The sequence below is a fragment of the Dermochelys coriacea genome, chromosome 1, assembly GCF_009764565.3.
Source record: "Dermochelys coriacea isolate rDerCor1 chromosome 1, rDerCor1.pri.v4, whole genome shotgun sequence".
Classification (NCBI taxonomy): domain Eukaryota; kingdom Metazoa; phylum Chordata; order Testudines; family Dermochelyidae; genus Dermochelys; species Dermochelys coriacea.
The window spans coordinates 166,539,850-166,561,453 of record NC_050068.2 but is presented as its reverse complement, the minus strand read 5'-3'; the positions used below and the strand labels follow the sequence as shown (position 1 = coordinate 166,561,453).

The window sequence follows — 21,604 nt, the reverse complement described above, 5'->3', positions numbered from 1 at the left end:
TGTAAACCCAACAAGGAAAGAAACTCAGAATTAAGGTTAGGAGTACTTGTGGCACCATAGGGACTAACAAATTTATTTGAGCATAAGCTTTTGTGAATTAAGGTTCTCACTCTGTTATTAACTCACCTGCCTGTACTGCAGTGGAACATAAGTGATTCAGGTTTTCTCACTTTTTTGACACACTAATTTAATATCTAGGTATAGGAGGTGCCTTAAAGATACTGTAGAGAGCAATCGTGCATTGGTTGACAGGTAAGAAGTCGAGACATCCTAATAGTGCTTTTCAATCTCTAACAAATTTATTTGAGAATAAGCTTTCATGGGCTGTAGCCATTCTTTTTGCGGATACAGACTAACACCGCTGCTACTCTGAAACCTTTCAATCTCTGGCACCTGTGATTCTGATGACAAATGTGCACAATTGGAACAGTGTGATTTTTAACTCTGAATTGTGACTTGATTCAATAAAAGCATATAATATAGTTTTGAAAATAAGTTTTTGAATGTAAAGTTTTATTGGCTTCAGCACAGAGAGTGGTAATAGCAACATTCCCATTTTAAACCTCTCCCAAAATCATAAACTCATTATTGTAATCTAAAACCTAAAGTCAACAGAAAACTAGGACAAACTGGGCTTGCAGTTCACAGATCCAAAGCTCTGGAGTAAAACTAATCAGTTCTTGGATAGGATTTTTTTTTTTACTGCAGTACAATCTATGGTCCAGTCAGTCAAATCAAGCCTTTCTGAGAAAAGAAGATTAGAAGCAGTTGTTTAAAATACTTGGAGGGGTGGGGGGAGATTTAAGCTTTATTACTGACCAGGATATACAAAATAGTTTGTAATGAAAAAACAGTAGTGGGGTTGTAGTCATTGAGTGAATAGAAAATGTTAACTGAAGACAGGGCCATATGGAGCAGCTTACAGTTAACAGCAAGGACTGATGATGAGGCAAATGTCCTCTAAGTATGTGAAATTAGGAACTGTAAGTTTGTTATGAGATATATGCAGAAAGTAGGAAAAATTGGCTACATTAAAAGGCTATAAATAGGGCTGTAAGCATAAAAGGCTTATTCAGAGAAACTTAACATTTATTCATATGAGTTATTCCTTACGCAATTGCCTTACCACTGTGCATTCCAGATAATAATTGGCAAGAACTAGAGATGCAAATCTTCTCTCTGCCACAACTCAGTACAATTATTTTGTTTAAACAAAACATATAGGGTGAAATCCTGAGACCCCTCCCCGTCCCGGCAAAACCCCCTTTGATTTCACTGGGACTGTTTACCCTGGGTCTTTTCTAAAGTCTGTAAGCTGATGCACATTAGTAGACCCATAAACCTGTTTAAAGCCCACCTCACTTGAATGGGGTTCCATGCTAGTGCATGGGTCTGCCTGCATGGAGTTTATTGCAGGATCGGGACCTACATATGTTTGAAATCATCACATGGTTTAGAACAAAATCACAATAGAAATGTGGCCAGAAATGAAGAGGAAAGGGTTAATTTTTTTTCAGGGGCTGATAAAATTCCTTGGTGGTGTTTCCATATTGTTTACCCATATTGTTTCTTTGAATGTTGGAAAAGACACCTACATGAGGCTAAATGAAAGTAATAGTAAGAAGGTCTCCAGATAGAACTCTATTCCTATGAACAATATCTGTCTGATTAACAGTATCTTCATGTCATATCTTTTACATACTTTATTTTCCTTAATTTCTACACTGCTGGAAAAATTCTAGTTTTGGTGTAATTTAGGCAAATTAATTTGTTGCCTCTAGTAATTTAATTGCCATGTTCTAGTCTCAGCACCTTCCCTTTCTTGTTCTCCACTGACTTTTTTGACAACTGCTCCAGTACGAGAGCAATTTATCATCAATCTTATGCTATTAATTGGGTCCTAAGTGGTTGGCTGCCTGTTGCATAATCTGACAAGCTCAGAAATGCCTAAATGCCACAGTGCTATAGACCATTTGAGAACTATCCTGTGTATTTATTCCATGGCTAATTTCTTTTATGCCGGAGCAGACATTTAAAGCCTAAGTGTATTCTTACTACAACAAAGACACAAATTTCCCCTCTTTACATTTTCTTCAGATGTCAAGCTGATGTTTACACATTTTCAGCCATAATGAAATTCTAGCAACTGCACACAGTCATTCAGCATATTTATTGAGATATCAGTCCTCACACAAATATAGAGTTAGTGTGCTGAGTGATCACCATTGCTCAACCCTAGCAATGAATTCCAGAAATACATTATTTCCAAGTAACTGATGTAAAACTAAGGCAAAAATAAATGTAGGGCTTGATTTTTGCCAGATACTATTCAGTCTGAGTAAGGGTACCAGATGACTGGAATTATGAAAGATTTCCCTTGTTTTCATACATTAAATACTTAGGGTCAGACCTTTAGCTGGTTAAATCAGCATAGCTCCATTGACTTCAATACTGTGATGCTGATTTATATCAGCGAAGGCTTTGGCACAGGGTTTTTAAATATTCCCCTGCTGCATCTGCAACCCAATATTGCAAGATTCTTCTAAGACATAAGAACCAGAAAATGAAAGTCTAGAAATCAGAGTAAAACTGGCTGGTCTGTTTTCTTTGTCCAACATAAATAAAGAACAAAAAGTGAATGGCCAATGAGCTTTAACATATTTCTGCTTTAATTACTTAGGGCCCAATCATGCAAACCTTTACTCATTACAAGTGTTTTCACTGAGGTCAGCGCATGCATTAACCTCAAGGGACCCCATTGCTTTTATTTGTGTGAGTAAAGGTTTGCAGGACTGTGTTCCTCAGATGTTAGATTTCCTTGATGGTCTCTCATTTATCTTTTAAATGTATTTTTAATGAACAGTATCCCTTCAAAGCTTGTAGGCCAAATGTTCCACTGACTTACATGTTGTGGAACTCCACCAATTTCAGTGTGGGGACCTGGTTTTCATTGCTACATAATTCAGCCTTGTGTTTTCAAGCAATAATCGTTAAGAAATTATTTGTTACAAAGAGTTTGCTGTTAAGTGTGTTAATAGATTTCAAGGAATTATGGTAAGGTTAAATGCTGAACTGTTGAGCATCTGGATTCTGAGGACCAAAAAGCAGCTGATGTCTGATTTGTGTATAGATGTACAATACAGTCCTACGAATTTATACTACTTTATCAAGTTTCATAATTTTGTTACTAAAGTCCATCTCAAAGCAGAGATGTAGATATGATTTAATATTTATGTTGCAGCAGTGCCCAAAAATATGAGAGGGATTTTCAAAATACACAGGAAGACACAGTCCTATTGAATAATCAATGTTATATTCATCTCATTGATGTTACAAGCAAAGCCTCTAATCAAGCAATTTACAAAAAGGGCGTATTTGTGATAGTAGTCTCTTGCCAAGTTTCCTTTACTCCTTCCATGGTGCCAGTGCAGTAATATCACATTAGAAAGACCTTATCTGTGGCACTAAGTAAGAAAATAAATATCAAAAAGGAAGATGTTTTCAAATCAACATTGAAAATTTTAACTTTTTATTTAAAATGTATTTCGTAAATTAGGTTGATTTGTGTGTATGTGCGAGATTAAATCTCTCTGTCTGTCTCTCTCTGTTAAATAGAATGGAACAAAACCTTCTTACTCATTGAATCAATAGGTGTTTTGCCCAGTTAGGGAACAAGTTAATGTGGGATTTGACCCTATGTTTCAGAAATTACAATACCACTACAATAGTCCATACAAAAGTTACATGAAAACTGCAATTTATCTGTTTCAGCACCTAAAATGTTTCATATGAAACCTAAAATATTATTCATTTACTTCTGAAGAGGTATTAATTTTAGAGACTAATTCCATGCTTCAGCCAAGTATACATTTTAAAGTATTTATTGAAAATTTGACATACCTCCTTTTTAATAAACTTCATTCATATATTAGTAACTTATGAAGTTTCTCAGCCAATGTTTAATTTTAATCGGGAAAATGAGTTAAATTAATATATTTTTGTAATTTGTCATGTGATAGTTCAACATAGCATTAAAGGATATTCTTATAACTTGGATTTATGAATGGTATCAATTAAGTATTGATATGAAATGGTAAAGCTGTGAGTCCACTCATAATGAACAAATAATTCTGTTTTCAGTCTTGGATTCCACTGTTTTGGGAGCAGTTCCTACACAGTTTAGTGCATGCTTGTTTTTTAATTTTGTTATTTCTTCCTTTTCTCATTTGAGCTTTACATTGGGCATGCTCATTTATTTTATACAAATAGCATAGGATAGACTGAATGGGGTATGAAGGTTAGGTTGACAGTGAAAAAGTAGAAGTCCTTTGCTTTTAAATCGGAAGTATTGGGTTCATTAAGTTTAACTGTACTTTTATATAATGCAGTTCAGCGTATGTGTGTAGATATAGATGTTATTGCCTGGGACTTTGACGTATGAACTTGCACAAGAGAAAAAGCTTTTAAAAATGTACCTGACAGGAAGAGACCAGAAATGCACTAGAATCTAAATGCTGTATTGTCTGAAACTGAGTAGAGTACTGTCTTTCAGAATCTCTTGTTTATGGAGAGAGAGTCATTATTAAATTATTTATATGTAATTATTTAGTTTTATTGGTTGTATTGAAATCCATTATTTGTCTTTTCTTGTTAAAAGTGTTAGGCAACATTTGAAAAGCAATAATTACCTAGATAGTGAGAAATATCTAGAATTTCTAAATGTCACATGTTCCTTCATGAGCTGCTTTCTCTAGTAATTAAATGTAAGCAGTAAAGTACACTAATTTGTTATATAAGCCAACAAAATCAAATAATCCAAAACACTCCAGCAGTGAAAAATGCAATTAAGCCACCAGTGTATTCATTCAGATACAAAATACTGCACCATGGTATACCACTGTCTTCCTTTCCCTCATTAACTAGAACATGAATCAGAAAGCATGATGGCTTAATAGTATGTTTTTCACTGTTGGAAAGTATTCTATCTCAAAATGGAATTGAGGAGTCATCCACATCATTTCCATTTGTCACCTGTAAAAGTGATACATTCTATAGAGAAACTTGTTATGGCACATGGATGTGAAAGATTAATATTTATTATGCCATTTCTATATAGGCAGACTAACTATACTAATCAAAATTTACACTTGTATAAAATTGAATATCTTCATTTAAAAACAATATAAGAATAGTTTTTCTCCTATAGTGTGTATTTGTATGTGTACTTGTTGCTTGTGATTTAAAGTTTACTAAGTGTATACAGTACTTGTTGTTTATTTATATGGTGGTGGCATTCAAAGAGCCCAGTCAGGATTAGGATCCCATTGTTCTGGGTATTGTACAAATGCATAGGAAACATGGCTTGATCTTGCAAGGAGCTGAACACTGTGGCCCTGATCCAGCAAATGCTTGAGCATATGTTTAACTTTAAGCTTGTGAGTAGTCCTATTTACTTCAATTGCTATTCATTTTAAAGTAAGTAAATTAAACATTTGCAGGATCAGGGCTAAAGTTAATGTACTTCTGAAGCATAATGATGCTGTTTAGCATATTAATTTAACATGTTAAAATATCTTTCTCTCTTTATTCAGGCCCATTTCCCATTGAAAACTGCAGAACCATGTCTTGAATTTACCAGCATATGTAAGTGTGATGATTGTTGTTTCTTCTAAATTCTGCACACATATTTTCTGCACACACTGCAGTTTGTTATTACACAGTATTACACAGCTTCATTGCATTAAAATGGTTAGAGTTTATACAGCAAAAATAGTCCATTTCACTTTTGATTTATGCACAAAATAACTGAGTACATATTGAATACAAAGAGTTACACTCTTTGGACATTACGCTCAACTCCCATTTGCCTTGCAGGAACTGCTCAGTATTTTGCCAGATTGGACCCCGTGTGTGTGTATTTTGCCATTTTTGTTTTATTCAAGTTTATCAAAGTTAAACTCCTTTTCTCTATATGAGTATGAGTAGTCCCCTTGACTTTAAGGTAAATACTCCTGTGAGTAGTATGAAGCAGGTTAAGTGTTTGCAGAATCAAGCCCTCAGACAGCTGACTAAGGGCAGGAATATTCCTTTGTGAATGTGTCTGTCCCTTGTTCCACACACCTTTCCCCCCTCTTCATGCTAGACATAAATCAAATAGAAGAGAGAGAGTGCAAGGAAATGGAGGTGGGGGATTCCACCTTTATTTTTTTCCCACAGTTTCTGCCAGTCCCTAACTCTTTTGATACTTTGTATTCACTGTCTGACTTGAGTGACACAAGAAACCCACTGTAGGAAGAGGAGCTTCCTGTGAACTAAGCCTTGTTTCCATGGTGCAGAGTTGTCTATTTAAAAATAAATTCCTGTTTTCTGGAGCTACATGTATGTACAGTGCTTGTGGTGTATTCACACCAAGCAAAGGTTACATGGGGGCAGAGGAAGATAAGGATTTCTCTCCCCCCTCCTTCCCCATCCCACTCTTTCTCACATACACACACCCCATAACATTTACATTCTGCACGTTTTAGCTTTCAGCTCTTTGATTCTGAGCAAGAAAATCTCTTTACTTTTTGGCATGCATTTTAAGGTCACTGAATCATTTTTTGTTGTCTCCTTGGCATTGTAATGAATGACTAGACTTAAAAACTGTTGTGTTTGAATGGTTTTTTGTTTATATTAATCATCTGTCGTTGTGTATTTTACCATTTTAAACACCCTGACGCCTGTTCATTCTACACAGTTGTTTGGTAGATTTTGTCTTCTTGTTCCCATAGCTAGAGATCTCACTTGCTGTCAGTAGGGGGAGGGGGGCAACTTCTAGCCCACAGGGCCTCACTTTAGCCACTTTGTTTTAAGTCTTTTAGGACTTCAATTAATTCTACAGCATTAGAGTTCCTGTCTTCCAAATGATTTATAAATGAAAAAGCCAGTTCAAAGGTTAACAGACAACACTGTGTAGGGATGCGAGTTTGCCTATTAAAGCCTCTGACCAGGAGATGAATTTGAAAGCAAACTTGACACGCTTTGAGACTTTCTAAGTGGAACTTTTTAGCAGTGAAACTCATCGCAACCCCCCACCCCCAGTACTCTGGGCACAGCCACCTCCCTCTTTCTGGGGCACCTCACTGGCATTTGAGAGCTCCTGGTATGATGGAAGCTGTGGCAGGGAGGAGGGAGAGGGTGGCAAGTGCTGATCCAAGGCAAAAGACAGGTAGAAGGAGAGAGACTGAGTGAGAAGCACCCTGGGGCACTCCAAACAAATGCACCAGCAAGGCAGGGCACAAGCCACAGTGCCAGGCAGCCAGCCTTCAGCTCCGAGCAGTATGTGCCCTGTCACCTAAGAATGATGCTTGTTAAGTAGTTCAAGTTACAGCATGATAATCAGAAGCCCTTTCAATTAGTGTATGTAATAAATAAATAAATATGATTTATGGAGGGGGAGTTGGAAAATTGATGTGCATATATATATAAAATAAATTGATCTGCTTCTTGTATACATAATATTTAAAGAGGGTTAGGGCCATATTGTTATTTGAATGTCTGTACACAGTCCATGTGTATGATCCAAATGTGTGTGTTAATATCGATACAATCAATAAACCGCATACACATTTCTCATCACCCCTCACCCCAAGAGTTACCAGAGGGAGGGAAACACTGAGCCCTTCTTTACCCTCTTCTCCCCCTCCTCCCCCCCCCATTGGCACTTACCGATCCTTAGCACTTGCTGGAAAGTCTGAGGGATGCCTATTAAAACGTAGAGAAGGAGAAATAAGAGTCCCCTGCTAGTATCCATAGCAGAGAGCTGGGGCTCACAGTGAAGGGTGCTCTCCATCTTCTTCACTCCTTTTTAATTCATGCTGAGCCTCTGCCAGTTTCTTGCACTCACAAGCTGCTCCGAGTTAGGCTATATTTCCACCTCATTCTCTCTGTGTTTCTTGTTTGCTGTGCAAAGTGTTAGAAGTGTATGTTTCCTATGAAGTATTTAGACATGAATAGCTGTTGCTGCTCTTTTGGGTCCTGTTACACTTCTTTCTCTCTGTTTCTTTCTCTTAGCCCATCATTCCCCCTCCATCAGTTAGTTGCACGTTGCAAAAGGGTCTTCCCAGAGATTATGAATCAATGTTTCTGTTCTGTGTTGAGCTCCAGGCGGTGGAAAATTGCCACTCGATATGGCTAGAGTGTCTTGCTCATTCGTCCTATAGTCAAGTACAATGATAGAAAAGAAAAGAAAAGAAAAGAAAAGAAAAGAAAAGAAAAGAAAAGAAAAGAAAAGAAAAGAAAAGAAAAGAAAAGAAGGGCAGGGCGAGAAGGGGAGAAGGGAGTTGTTGCAGAGGTTCCAGCACTAGTCTGATCTCCAGCAGATTAACTCCCTCTCTCAGCCACCTCTCTCCCTCGCTCTCACGCGCACAGAAGTACTTTATGCTGCTGCTCTAGAGCTGATTGAATCTTTGCTTGCATCCTGATGGTACAAGCAAATCTAATCTCCGTATTGGCTGGCACTGATGCTGTTCCTGGATATGATTAAAGCGGCACTGTCAACTTGAAACTGGTCAATTTGACCGAAGCGAAATAAAATCTCTTTTCTGGTGTCCACCTGTCCCTGAATTCTGCCTTGCAAAATACTCTGGTTTTTTGGACCACCTTGTCCTGCTCTGTTTTAAATGTTTTTCCTTCCCCCCCTTACTGTGTGAGAGACTCACAAACCCAGCATGTGAGTGGGTGTGACACAGCAGGGGTCTTTTGGAGTATGAGACTTCAGTTCTCCTTGCTGTGCACACATTTCTGGGAGCAACTGAACCTAAGTGCCAACCCCTGCTATCTCCTATCAAGCTCGACAGAGGAGCTTTTGGGAGTGGGATGGGGGGTTCTCTCTCCACCTCCCAGCCCCCACTTCTGGCTGCTTTTCCTTCAACTTGACTGCCAGTCTGCTGCTAATTCTGCAAAGAAGCTAGAGAGAGTGGGGGCCACCTCCTGCCTCCTTCTTGGCACCTGATCTCATGCCCAGTTTGACAGAGGATACAGAGGCAAGCCCCCTTCCTGTTCTCCTAGATCACCTGGCTCCACCAAGAGAGACGGGCAATGGGGTAACTGTGTAGGGAATACCTTCTGCTTCCTAGCCTGGCTAGTCTGTGCCAGGCTCCCAGAGAGGCAGAAATAGGCTGCCACCCAGCATGCCTTCTCCTGCTTCTGGTGGGATGAGATAGGTCATGGGTTCTGTGGTTCTTCTTCAGAGCTCTGGTCTGAACCCTCTCCTTCTACCTTTTATTGGGAGTACTAGTTGGTGTCTACAAACCAAACCACCCACATTTAGGAACAGGATGACCAGCTCCTTAAGCACCTATCTATAAAGTTGAGGAAGAAAAAACTGTGTTAGCATGCAGGGGACTTCAAACTGAGTGGCATATGCTGGAGATCTCATGTAGCCAGTACTAAAATGTTCCTGGGATTTCTAAAAATGATAGATGACAATTTTCTAACTCAAAAAGTTCTGCACCCAACATGGGGTATTTCTATATTAAACTGCATCTAGACAGATAAAGAGAAAATTATCACAAAACTAAAAAGTATTGGTTGCTTCGGTGTAATTAATCATGTGCAGGAGGAATAAAGTCCCAACCAGTAATTTATATGCTTACTTTAAAGAGCCTAGTTTAACAAAGCTGAAAAAAAATTGAGCAAAAGAATCTGAAAGAGATTTCAAGCACAGAAATATGAATGATAATATAAGCAGTTCAAGAACTTTTTGCTAGATACCCAAAAAGCCCTTATCAAGAAAAAAACAACAACATGGCTTAGAGGGGAAGTGAAAGAATCTCTCTCCATATATAAATGTATGTGTGTGTGTATATGTGTATATATAAATAAAATAACTCCTTATTGTCCCTAAATCTGCTCCTTGTGTCCCTTTGCTTCCCTTATCAATGTTCTACCATCCTAGGTGCGAACATCACAAGGTGCAAAGAAGGTTACGGTCCTGACGGGGCATAGCAGAGTCTTGTCTGGGTGTCTCTGCTCCACTGCACTTCAAGTGAGCTGTAGCTCACAAAAGCTTATGCTCTAATAAATTTGTTAGTCTTTAAGGTGCCACAAGTACTCCTTTTCTTTTTGCGAATACAGACTAACACGGCTGCTACTCTGAAACCTAAGAATATCTGAGGAACAGTGGGAGTGGGGTGGGGGGGAGAAATAACACGGGGAAATAGTTTTACTTTGTGTAATGACTTATCCATTCCTAGTCTCTATTCAAGCCTAAGTTAATTGTATCCAGTTTGCAAATTAATTCCAATTCCACAGTCTCTCATTGGAGTCTGTTTTTGAAGCTTTTTTGTTGAAGGATAGCCACTCTTAGGTCTGTAATCGAGTGAGCAGAGAGATTGAAGTGTTCTCCAACTGGTTTTTGAATGTTATAATTCTTGACGTCTGATTTGTGTCCATTCATTCTTTTACATAGAGACTGTCCAGTTTGACCAATGTACATGGCAGAGGGGCATTGCTGGCACATGATGGCATATATCACATTGGTAGATGCGCAGGTGAACGAGCCTCTGATAGTGTGGCTGATGTGATTAAGCCCTATGATGGTGTCCCCTGAATAGATATGTGGACAGAGTTGGCAACGGGCTTTGTTGCAAGGATAGGTTCCTGGGTTAGTGGTTCTGTTGTGTGGTGTGTGGTTGCTGGTGAGTATTTGCTTCAGATTGGGGGGCTGTCTGTAAGCAAGGACTGGCCTTTCTCCCAAGATCTGTGAGAGTGGTGGGTCGTCCTTCAGGATAGGTTGTAGATCCTTGATGATGCGTTGGAGAGGTTTTAGTTGGGGGCTGAAGGTGATGGCTAGTGGCGTTCTGTTATTTTCTTTGTTGGGCCTGTCCTGTAGTAGGTGACTTCTGGGTACTCTTCTGGCTCTGTCAATCTGTTCCAGGTTAGTGTCAAAATTAGAACAGCTCCATTTTCATGTTTGGATGTGGCCAAAATGTCAAGACAGTTATCCTCATGAAATTTCTACCCAATATAAAGAAAATCTCGTGAGAATGGCTCATACAATTTCTTCCAATGTGCTCAAATTTTGTGAAATTTTGGCACCACTGATTCCAAATCTGATACCTGGTTCATCCTTGATACCAAACTTTAACTTAAACATTGTCTGATCTAAACAGTGTCTCCTTTGTAGATTCAGGTCTTAGAAGGTATTTAATGCTAATTATAGTAAGAACATTTTTTCCACATTCACATTGACCATTTCAGTACACCTCTTACATCATGCAGTACAATAGTCAACATTGCATTTTAGAAAACAGTAGCAATAAAAACTCCAAATGGAAACTTAATAAATCACACTCCACTAGTTCTTTCATAACCTGCGGGCAACACCTCATAACAAGGAAATTGATATGATCATTTAAAAATAGCCACACCAAATCAGCATTCTGCTCCTGAAACAAACAAACAATCCCTTGTGTCCACAAAATCTTCTACTATGAATATACCATAGAAAAAAACTGTCAGAAATTTAAAAACAGAGGAAGTAATTAATAATTCCGGTTTTTGTCCTTTTTTCTTACTAAAATATGCCCTTCCTATATCACCTGCAAACAGTAGATGGCTCTAGAACTTGATAGTTCAAATAATTCACTACTCACTGTATTGTAATCACACTGAGGTTCCCCAGGTTTGAAAAATGCTACAATTTCCAGAGAGATTCCCTCTCTTAAAAATGAGGGATTCCACTGGCAAAGGTGGACTCGGTCTAACTGGTGAAGCTTTTTAAGGGTGCCCAGTATAGCTGATTTCAGAGTAGATTTCGAATGAAGTGAGCTGTAGCTCACAAAAGCTTATGCTCAAATAAATTTGTTAGTCTCTAAGGTGCCACAAGTACTCCTTTTCTTTTTTCAGTATAACTGAGTTACTTCTTTCTGATCATCACCTAATCTTCTTAAAAGTAACCAATTTACCAGCTGCCCCACCTAACACTTTTGTAATCTCTAGTCAATCAATATACACAACTTCTCTGCCACTTTCTGCAACTATTTCCTCCCTAACATCAACTGTGGATTCATTTCACTCAGTTCCTTTGCCTCTTTGTCCCACCACAACCCTCAACCATGGGTCATCCCCAACATCTGCTTCCTCTACTCCTAATCACATGCTGCTGAATGCCTTTGGAGAAAGTCCCATATAGCCTTTCTCCACCCAAAACTTGCACTCTCCTCCTTCAATGTTGTCATTTACCTGGTCAAATAACACTACTTCTTCACTATCAGTGATTCCCACACCTGCATGTTCAGCCACATGTTAGTCACCTTTAATTTTCTACTATAATCCCTCCCTCCCACCACCACTACCATCACCAGCCCAGGGCAATACTGTTCTACTGTTTGACCACTACACGTACACCAGACAAGGGACGCTGTCCAGCAATCTTGTGTTTAGGGTTCCTAAGGAGACCCATTCCCAAACAGAAAACCTATCCCATCACCAGGAGGTTCTGAAGCCCACCTGACAAATTATCCTCCACAGACAGAGTCCAAGGAACAACCCCCCTTCCATCACTACTGCCAGCAGAAGACATAGAACGCTTGCCTGCCTCTGCCACCACCTATTGTGAGGAACCACCTCCAAATAGGGGAACAACCTAGAGGAGTGTCATTGAGGTTCTGGGTCTGAGTAAGCATGGTGGGGCAAGAAAGTGTGTGTGTGTGTGTGTGTGTGTGTGTGTGTGTGTGTGTGTGTGTGTGTGAAAGAATTCGTGGGCTTGAGGAAGGGAGTATGGAATTGATGGATTTTGCAGGGGAGGTTAGGTGGGTAAGTAGGAAGGAGTATTCTGAGGTGGGATTTTCAAAAGCACTCAGTTCCTGTCATAGTAACACTTGCATTGACTTCAGTCAGAACAGAATTAGGTCAATGCTGAGCACTTCTGAAAATCCCATTTTTACAGCACTTAACACAATGGGACTCTGATTCAGAAATGGGCATCTGGGCACTACTGTAATACAAATAGGTATTATTATTATTATTATTATTGCTAATTTTGTCAATTGTGCCACCAAGGGTGGTAGAAACTTCAAGTGAACCTTTATTGTTTCTCTTTTAGCAGTGCATCACTGACCCATCTGTAAACTGAATATACTAATCCTTACCCATCTCACTTGGGGGTTGAGATTTAATTAATTCTCAGATGAAAAGCAGTAAGATAAAATATTATTTTTATTAAAACATCATATCACACAATAAGATAAATATAAATTATTCCCAATGAATGTAGTATAAAACTTAGAAGGTTTTAAATGTCACATAAGAAGAACTCTGCTGTCTTATCCAGTTGCTCTATTCATATTTTTAAATCCATCAATACAGTACTCTCCTTCCTAACTCTAGCAAACTCTTCACTGAAACACCTGCTGAGAAATCCTCAAGAAACTAACATTAATGCACTCCATTGAACAGGTCTAAATTTAATCTGCAAAATTTCCCCCCCAGCAGCAGCTACTTTTCCCCACCATATTATTTAACTATAGGACATAAACTACAATCTAAAATGCAACCTAGGTCCACCAAAGACCCCTCCCCCACAAAAGTATGATATATAAGAAATATTCTGAAAGAAGAAACTTCTATTATATAGAATGTTATTGGTGCCTCATATACAGAAATAGAGACTTTTGGCCAAATCTGCTTCATTTTTACATTGTTACTGCTACATTGGTGGGAAACCAGAATATTCATTTGAAGTTAGTGGAGTTAATCTGAGTTTGCGCAGAGCAGAATTTGCCCCATTGAAAGACAGAATGTTGACTGACTCCTGAAAACAGCCTCTTCAAATTTCCCACATTTATACTTCTTGTGGTGAACTTTTCAGTAACACATATATTTTTTAAAAGTATATTGTTACTAAATTGTACTGAGCACTACATAGACCATTTTACCAGTATGCATTATGGATAAATCGGTTTGGAAAAACTAAAAATTATACCAAAGCTCCACCCAGATTAAAATAAGAATTGTCTTAATTAACTTTTCCCCTCTCCATTTTTATACATTTTTGTTTTCCTGGTTTTGGCTTAAATGCTCAGTGAGTTTAGAGGTTATTGCAGTATTCCACCATGGCTGAAATTGGGTAGTACTGAAAATTTTGAGAAGAAAGCATATTGTCATCCTGAGATTTTTCTGCCCTCATGTAGAATTGACCTAGAAAGGGGAAGAAGTATTAAGGACCAGGTTCATCCTTGCTTTGGTGCAGGCTCTGACATGGGGACAGGTGGGAACAAGTTCCTTTTCCCTTCTTCGGGGCTTTCAGTAGCTAGTTCAGTTTTTGGCATTGGTTATGGCAGCTATGAGCCTTTAGTTAAGCTTCTGCTTCCATGTGTCCTATCAGCTATTGCAGAACTGCAGAATCACTGGTGGCACAGGGTCTACACTGACAGTACCCATTCACACCCGTGATCTGAGGCCTACCCCCTACTCTTCCCCCACCTGAATGCCTCCAATGCCCAGAGCTGTTGCAGTAGTAGCAAAGAGCTGAAAGCAGCATCTCTGAGACTGGTATAAGGAGCTTTTTACCACCAGCCTATCTTTAAGAATCCATTTTTTGTGTCAATCCAAAGCCCTCTCTTCAATTTTAAATATGTCAACATTGAATCTCTGTGAGTAGTGCTATTTTCATGTTGTTCAATTAAAACAGTATTCCGCCAGACACTAAATCCATCTGCAGCAAACCGGGTTGTTGAAGGTTTATACGCAAAAAGTTTGCAAACAAAACAGTACACAGCCCCTGTTGATGGTGAATACAGTAGCTATTCTCACGTGTATTTCTCCCCAGTCGCTTTCAAACCAAAAAATATTTTTTGTGGACAATATCTTGTTTGTTTGCCATTGGTAAAAGTCTGATGTGATTTCTCAAATGGGCCAGTGTGGGGTTGACAGTCATTTGGTCCACGATCTATCAAGTAAGCTACATCATCGGTACTGAAATCAACCCACATACCAAGATCTTTTCTCCTATTATTTACAGCATGAGCAGGTTCAGTCTCTGACACATCCACACCTTTTAGAACTATACCAGTATGGTGTCAAGTATCAGAGGGGTAGCCGTGTTAGTCTACCAAGGGAGGAGAAACTGCTTTTGTAGTTGGCTAGCCATTCACAGCTGAGCTTCAGTTCATTTGCCAGTTTGACACCATCAGATCAGGATTAAACAAAGACTGTGAATGGCTAGCCAACTACAAAAGCAGTTTCTCCTCCCTTGGTGTTCACACCTCAACTGCTAGAAGAAGGCCTCATTCTCCCTGATTGAACTAACCTCGTTATCCCTAGCCTGATTCTTGCTTGCATATTTATACCTGCCTCTGGAAATGTCCACTACATGCATCCGATGAAGTGGGTATTCACCCATGAAAGCTTATGCTCCAATACGTCTGTTAGTCTATAAGGTGCGACAGGACTCTTTGCCGCTTTTATAGATCCAGACTAACATGGCTACCCCTCTGATACTTGACACCATACTGGTATAGTGTCTAAAGGCTACACAGGTAGATTAGATTCATACTTAAGGTCCATGGTGAACTTCATGGAGTATTCTGGTTTTTGCCCTTCCCACTCTCTAGGTAGCTTGTTCTATAGCTGGGCCCAACTGACTGAAAGTGTGCTGTGTCTTGCTCTCACATATTTTATTCTGGGCTTTGTCAGCTCCATTGCACCAGAGGAGAGTGTATGCCTTGGCAGATCATGAATAGAGACATGGGTGCTGACTGGAATTCAATCTTGACCTGTTCGGGGCTTTGAACTGGCAACAGAAGTGAATTAGGAGCCAGAGGATCATAGAGGTGATGTGTTCATAGCGAGTGGTCCCACGAATGAGCCAGACTGCCATATTCTGTATGAGCTGGAGTTTCTCCATCGCTTTCAACTTCAGCCCCAGATATGATGACTTGTAGCAATTTGATCTGTAGGTGACAGATGCACAGGTTACCATGGTCAGATCTTTGAGTGGGCAAAGCCTCCTAGCAAGCTGAGTGGGGGAAGAAAGCAGGACTCACTGCTGTTGCTACTTTGTCAGCTAGTGTCAGTGGGGGGTTGAATAGTATGATGAGGGTTCTCATCACTTTGGGCAAAAAGGGATGGTCAGTATCCTGATGTAATACTTAATGTTCCTCCCCTTACAACCAGCATCATTTTGGTCTTGGGGATTGAGATTGAGATCTTCATATCCAGATATTTTCTGCTTTGGGAGCCTGATTCTTCTATAGACTTTGATGGGCTTTGGATCAAGCACTTGATATTTTCATGTCTGAAATATTTCCCTAAAATGCTATCATATATTTCCAGTCACAAAAAATGAAATTACATAGGAAAATAAATGATCATTAAAATACAACCAAATTAAGGAAATAATTCCTTCAGAATTAGCTTGAAGTTCCTATGTATATGAAATTATATTATATACAATCCAACCCTGATATGCTTTCGTAGATCTCTTAATAACCCAAATCCTTCACAAATTACATTTTATAAGTAATTTAGATGTAATTTTAATGTAGTTCTCCTCTGAAGTATACAAATTAAACCAAAACTGTACCTGTAAACCAATTTCTTTGTAAATTTTGCTCTGTCTCTTTCATATGACTAATGACACTGAATCCTTGTTAGTGGTATAAGTAATGTGGGCTGATAACAGTCCACATGTTCTCCAGCACTGTCTGCATTTTTATTTTATCCTTTTACTTCAGACTAATTTGCATTCTGTCCACTCTATTGTGTTGTTGCTTGAATGCTTTCTCTGCAACTAGCTGATGACTATCCAATCATTTGACCCAGCAGAAACTTGTTATTGCTTTTTCTGTACAAAATAGGATAGGATCATATATATATCAGCCAGAATACCCATTTTTCTATGCTGAGTGTGTCTGAACATTAGCATCACCAGCTGCTGAAATAACCAGCTGGAGAAAATACTAAGATCACTACATGTAACAAGACTCTAAATGGCTCTAACCATGGCCTTTCTCTTTTTCTCTATCAGTCATGCTTATTGCTGGGTAGGTGAATCAAAATCAGGATCTGGAGAAGCAGAACATATATGTACTAGTGATGTTGTCATTGATAAATCCACTGCCAGCCTCCCACAGATCTCTGAGTTGTTATGATTCTTAATTATCCTGACGGGCAGATAATTGAAACAATCCATTTGATATAGGGCAACCTCCATAACTGTGACTGAGACGCATAATGCAGTGTTTTTGGCAATAATAAAATGCCTTTGCAAGCTGAGAAATTAATCAGCACAGTTATTTTTAATCCTTTGGATCACTACAGACTTCCTTCATAACACTGAATATATCACTAATACCTGAGTTTTATTACTAACGTAATCTAAATACTGTTGTTTAATGTGCTGATTCTCTCACCATGTATAAGAGAATCTTGTCAGTTAATTCTGCCATTCCCTTTTTGACCTGGGGGGAGGGGAGAAAGAGCCTCGACCTTTATAAACAAAATGTTTCGGAAAATATCAGAAAAAGGTTCATTAGCCCAAGCCCAGAAGTGATATATTTAGTAAGCCTCCTTGCTGATGGTATTAAACATAGTAGGCCAGATCCTCAGCAGTTCATGTAGCTCCGTGTTTCCCAAACTTGGGACACCACTTGTGCAGGGAAAGCCCCTGGCGGGCCGGGCCGGTTTGTTTACCTGCCGCGTCTGCAGGTTCGGCCAGCTCCCACTGGCCGTGGTTCACCGCTTCAGGCCAATGGGGGCTGCGGGAAGCGGCGCGGGCTGAGGCACGTACTGGCTGCTGCTTCCCGCAGCCCCCATTGGCCTGAAGCAGCGAACCGTGGCCAGTGGGAGCCGCGATTGGCCGAACCTGCGGACACAGCAGGTAAACAAACCGGCCCAGCCCGTCAGGGGCTTTCCCTGCACAAGCGGCATCCCAAGTTTGGGAAACACTGGTGTAGCTCCATATGACTTAAATGGACCTATGCCAATTAACACCGCCTGAGGATCTAGCCTAGTCTGGGGCTAGACCCCATTGCACTTCAGAACGAAATATAAATTGAATTGTAACCATGTGACATGGGAATAGTAAATCTTAAAAAATGAAGGGGGTTTCCCCATTAAAAGGAGAGTGAAATGAATTTTAATTCATTTGTTATTGACCAAAATCTACATGAAATCCACCTATAAATATCTAATACATATTTTAAACTCTGCTGCAATTTTCTGATGTCTGAAAATTCTACATGTCCTGCCGGATGAATTCCATTCAAGAACATTGTGTTCCTATTGAGACATCTCCTTTTTGCAGGATAGATGTGATTTATAAGTTCCAAGACTAGCTCATTTATAACAAAGTTTAGCATCAGTAGCTGCGGACTAATCTGGTAATGGAATAACCTGAGTAAATTCATGTTGCACCAATCTTCTTGCAGTATTTGCCGCCTTTGGTGTTTTGGAACTAAATTGAATGCAATGGGTTCCAAAAATCTTATTCACTACAGATTAGATATAATGCAAGGAGTACCAGAGAGTCCAAAGTCTGCCCTGATGCAACCCTATTAATATTTATGGACAGGATCCTTCAGCTAGTGAAATTGGCAAGCTCCATTCAGTGTAGTTGATTTCAGTTGAAGTATGCCAACTAACAGTAGCTGAGGATCTGGCCCCTAGACTTCACTGAGATTGCTCTGTTGTGTTAAAGCCTCTAATGTTGGGGTTATCAATAACTTTATGAAAACCTTGCTGAACCGTAGTGGATCATCTTGACCTCTAAACATGTTATATAAAATTAGTGATTAAAAACAAGCACAAGTTGGAGTGAAAGGAATTTCATGAACTGAGTTTATTCAGGGTGAAATGTAATAGTGACACCACCTCCAGGGACTCTTATGAGGTCACAAGGCAGCATGACAGTAGGCCAGGAATTCCTTGGAACAGGAATGTTTGGAGTATCAGCAAGTGTTTTAGTAACGCCTTAATATCTGTGAGCCTGATACCCCTTTAATACTAGAGGTTTAGGTTAGGGTAGCATTTGGCCCATAGTATTCTTGTTACTTTGTCAGAATTCATAAAATTATTTCTGTCTGTGTAAATTATTTACTCCTAATATTTTGTGTATCATTAGACTTAATCAGTACACGTTTGTTGTTGCTGCTGTTCTGATGGAAATTGCAGTAGGAAGTATCTACATTAAAAGACTAGACCTTGGGAAATGTGGATTCTACTCCTGGCTACAGGCTTCCTGTGAAAACTTTACTTCTTGAGGTCTCAGTTTCTCCTATTGTAAAATGAGGATAAACAAAAAATAGAAGGAACAATGATTCCCTACCTCACTGTAGAGTTATTGCCCCAATTCATTAATGTTTGTAAAAGACTTTCCAATGCTGTCATGGAAGTTACTATAGAATTACAAATGATTGTCATTACCAGATTCTCATTTTATGAAAATTGGCAAAGCTATGCTGAGTTCAGTGCAACTACACTGATTGGTACAAGATGAAGTTCTGGCCTGTACTTAAATCCATGTAAACCAGGGCATGCATACGCTTCACAATCTAAAATGCAAGAAGGCCAAACAGGACGAACAGGGTTTGAGGGGTCATCATATATTTTTAGACAAAATATAGGCATAGAAAAAGATCCCTTTGTGCCTTGAAGGGATTGTTCTGTATGTTGTATTTAAACTTGTGAACTTTGTCCTTTTAGTATATTTAATGCTGGAAAAAAATTATGAGATACAACCAGACGTCCCCTCAGCACATCATAGGCCCTGTTCTTTATCCAAATTAGTCAGCTTTTAACTGTTCGAAGCCTATGGTAGCTAAAGAGAAGATTTCTGTTTCAAGGGCTGCTAATCTCCAGAAATATGTGTTCCAAATAAATACAGCATATTCCTAGCAAACCTAGAGGATGCTTTCATTTTACGTAGGTAAGAGAACAGATTTTAGTTAAGGTACTGCTCAAGGTGAGTAAGGGCAGCAGATTTGAGCTCTTCCACCCTCCCCATGTTGCCACATAAAAGGCTCTATGTGAGGAAGGAAAGCTGACAAACAAAACCAAACTGGCAGGCAAAACAGTGAAAATGACTTCCTGTATAATGCTGTGGAATGCACAAAATAAGCAAGCTGAAAAATAAAAATAGGGAGAATTTATATTCTCTAATCTTGTCTAGTTATAATTACAAGGTAATATGTGTAACAATGGTAGGTGACTTTTTTTCCAAACAGAAGAGTGATCTGCAAGTTGTGTTGCTTTAATTTAATGTTTTGTATCTCGAGGCCTGAGTTACTCACTCAGCAGTGTCCTTTTAAAATACTTGTTTCTGTGACTTTATTAAATATTCAGGCAAAATCCTGCCATCAGGTTTTACCCCAAATTCCCAGTGACTTCAGTGGGAATTCAGTTTACGTTGACAGTCCATGTATCTTATTATCAGTAGAGCTAGCAGCAGCACCTAAAGTTAAGGTTGCCTAACTCTTTCCATTATAGTTCTATTTATGATTTCTTATAACTTTACCATACTTTAATCATTTGCTCTGAAATTTTCCATGCTGGCCTCAGCATCAGGCTGGAATTTTCTGGAAAGGTCAACAAAAATGTTTTACTAATTTATTAAAAAAAATATAAAAAAAGATATTCCAACCATTTATTTGAAGAGCTCTTCCATGGTTTGGAGCAGAAATTTGGCAGGCCTAAGAGCAAACGTGGGCCTCATCCACTTATCCACAATGCCTTTGAGAATGAATGTGACAAATCTGTGTGCTGTCTATGACCACTATGGGTACGTCTATACGTACACATATAAAAGACTCATGGCACAGCTGGCCCAGGTCAGTGGGTTTGGGCTGTGCGATTAAAAATGGTGGTGTAAATGTTCGGTCTCAGACTGGAACCCAGGGTTTGGGACCTTCACCACTGGTGGGATCCCAGAGCTTGGGCTGTAGCCTGAGCCCAAACGTCTACCCCGCAATGTTACAGCTTCATGATCCTGAGCTTCACAAACCTGAGTCATCTGTCCCAGGCCAGCCACAGGTATTTAATTATTGTACCCTATATGAAATATCATGAGCCACTCCTGCCCATAATCAGAAATAGAACCCAGGAATCTCAACTCCCAGTATTTCACTAATATCTAGTATGTAATTGTGAGGATGACCTAAGTTTTATATGAAGAAAGTCTTTGAGTGTTGAATCTCAAAGGAAAGAGTGAGGGCCATGTTAAAGAGTCATAACAGACACAAATAGAAATTACAGGGCATTTCTGCCCTCTTTTGCACAAGAAAATGTATTGTATTTGACTATGTACATGGTCAATAGATTTTTATGTATCTGATTTCATTCCTGATTGAGGAATAGAGAAAGATTTAATCCAGATTCATTGGTTGTCAAGCAGAATTTAATTTTTACTTTCACAGTCACTCCACTAATTGCATGTACATATGATGCAGAGATTTCTCTGGCTCATGTAATTGTCTCCGTGTCAGGGATGTTCAGGGAGCTGCTGTATATTCCCCATCATATATGTGTAAGCAGAGTCAGGATGAGCTCTACCCTGACATCTGGTGGCGAGTCATGTTGGGTTGTGGAAAAGAACTTCAGGGGCTGATCTCATTTGCATAGGCAC

At 39.2% G+C, this 21,604-nt stretch overlaps 1 protein-coding gene across 3 annotated transcripts in view; it reads right to left on the bottom strand.

Moving 5' to 3' along the window:
- GRIK1 (glutamate ionotropic receptor kainate type subunit 1) overlaps window positions 1-8,232 on the bottom strand; it is a 227,820-nt gene extending 219,588 nt beyond the window's left edge. For all 3 annotated transcript variants that reach the window (XM_043508822.1, XM_043508817.1, XM_038415686.2), the window contains exon 1: window positions 7,708-8,232. In XM_043508822.1, coding sequence (XP_043364757.1) covers window positions 7,708-7,831 — 124 coding nt within the window. In that variant the 5' untranslated portion in view covers window positions 7,832-8,232. The remainder of the gene's footprint in view (window positions 1-7,707) is intronic.
- Window positions 8,233-21,604: the final 13,372 nt, after the last annotated feature.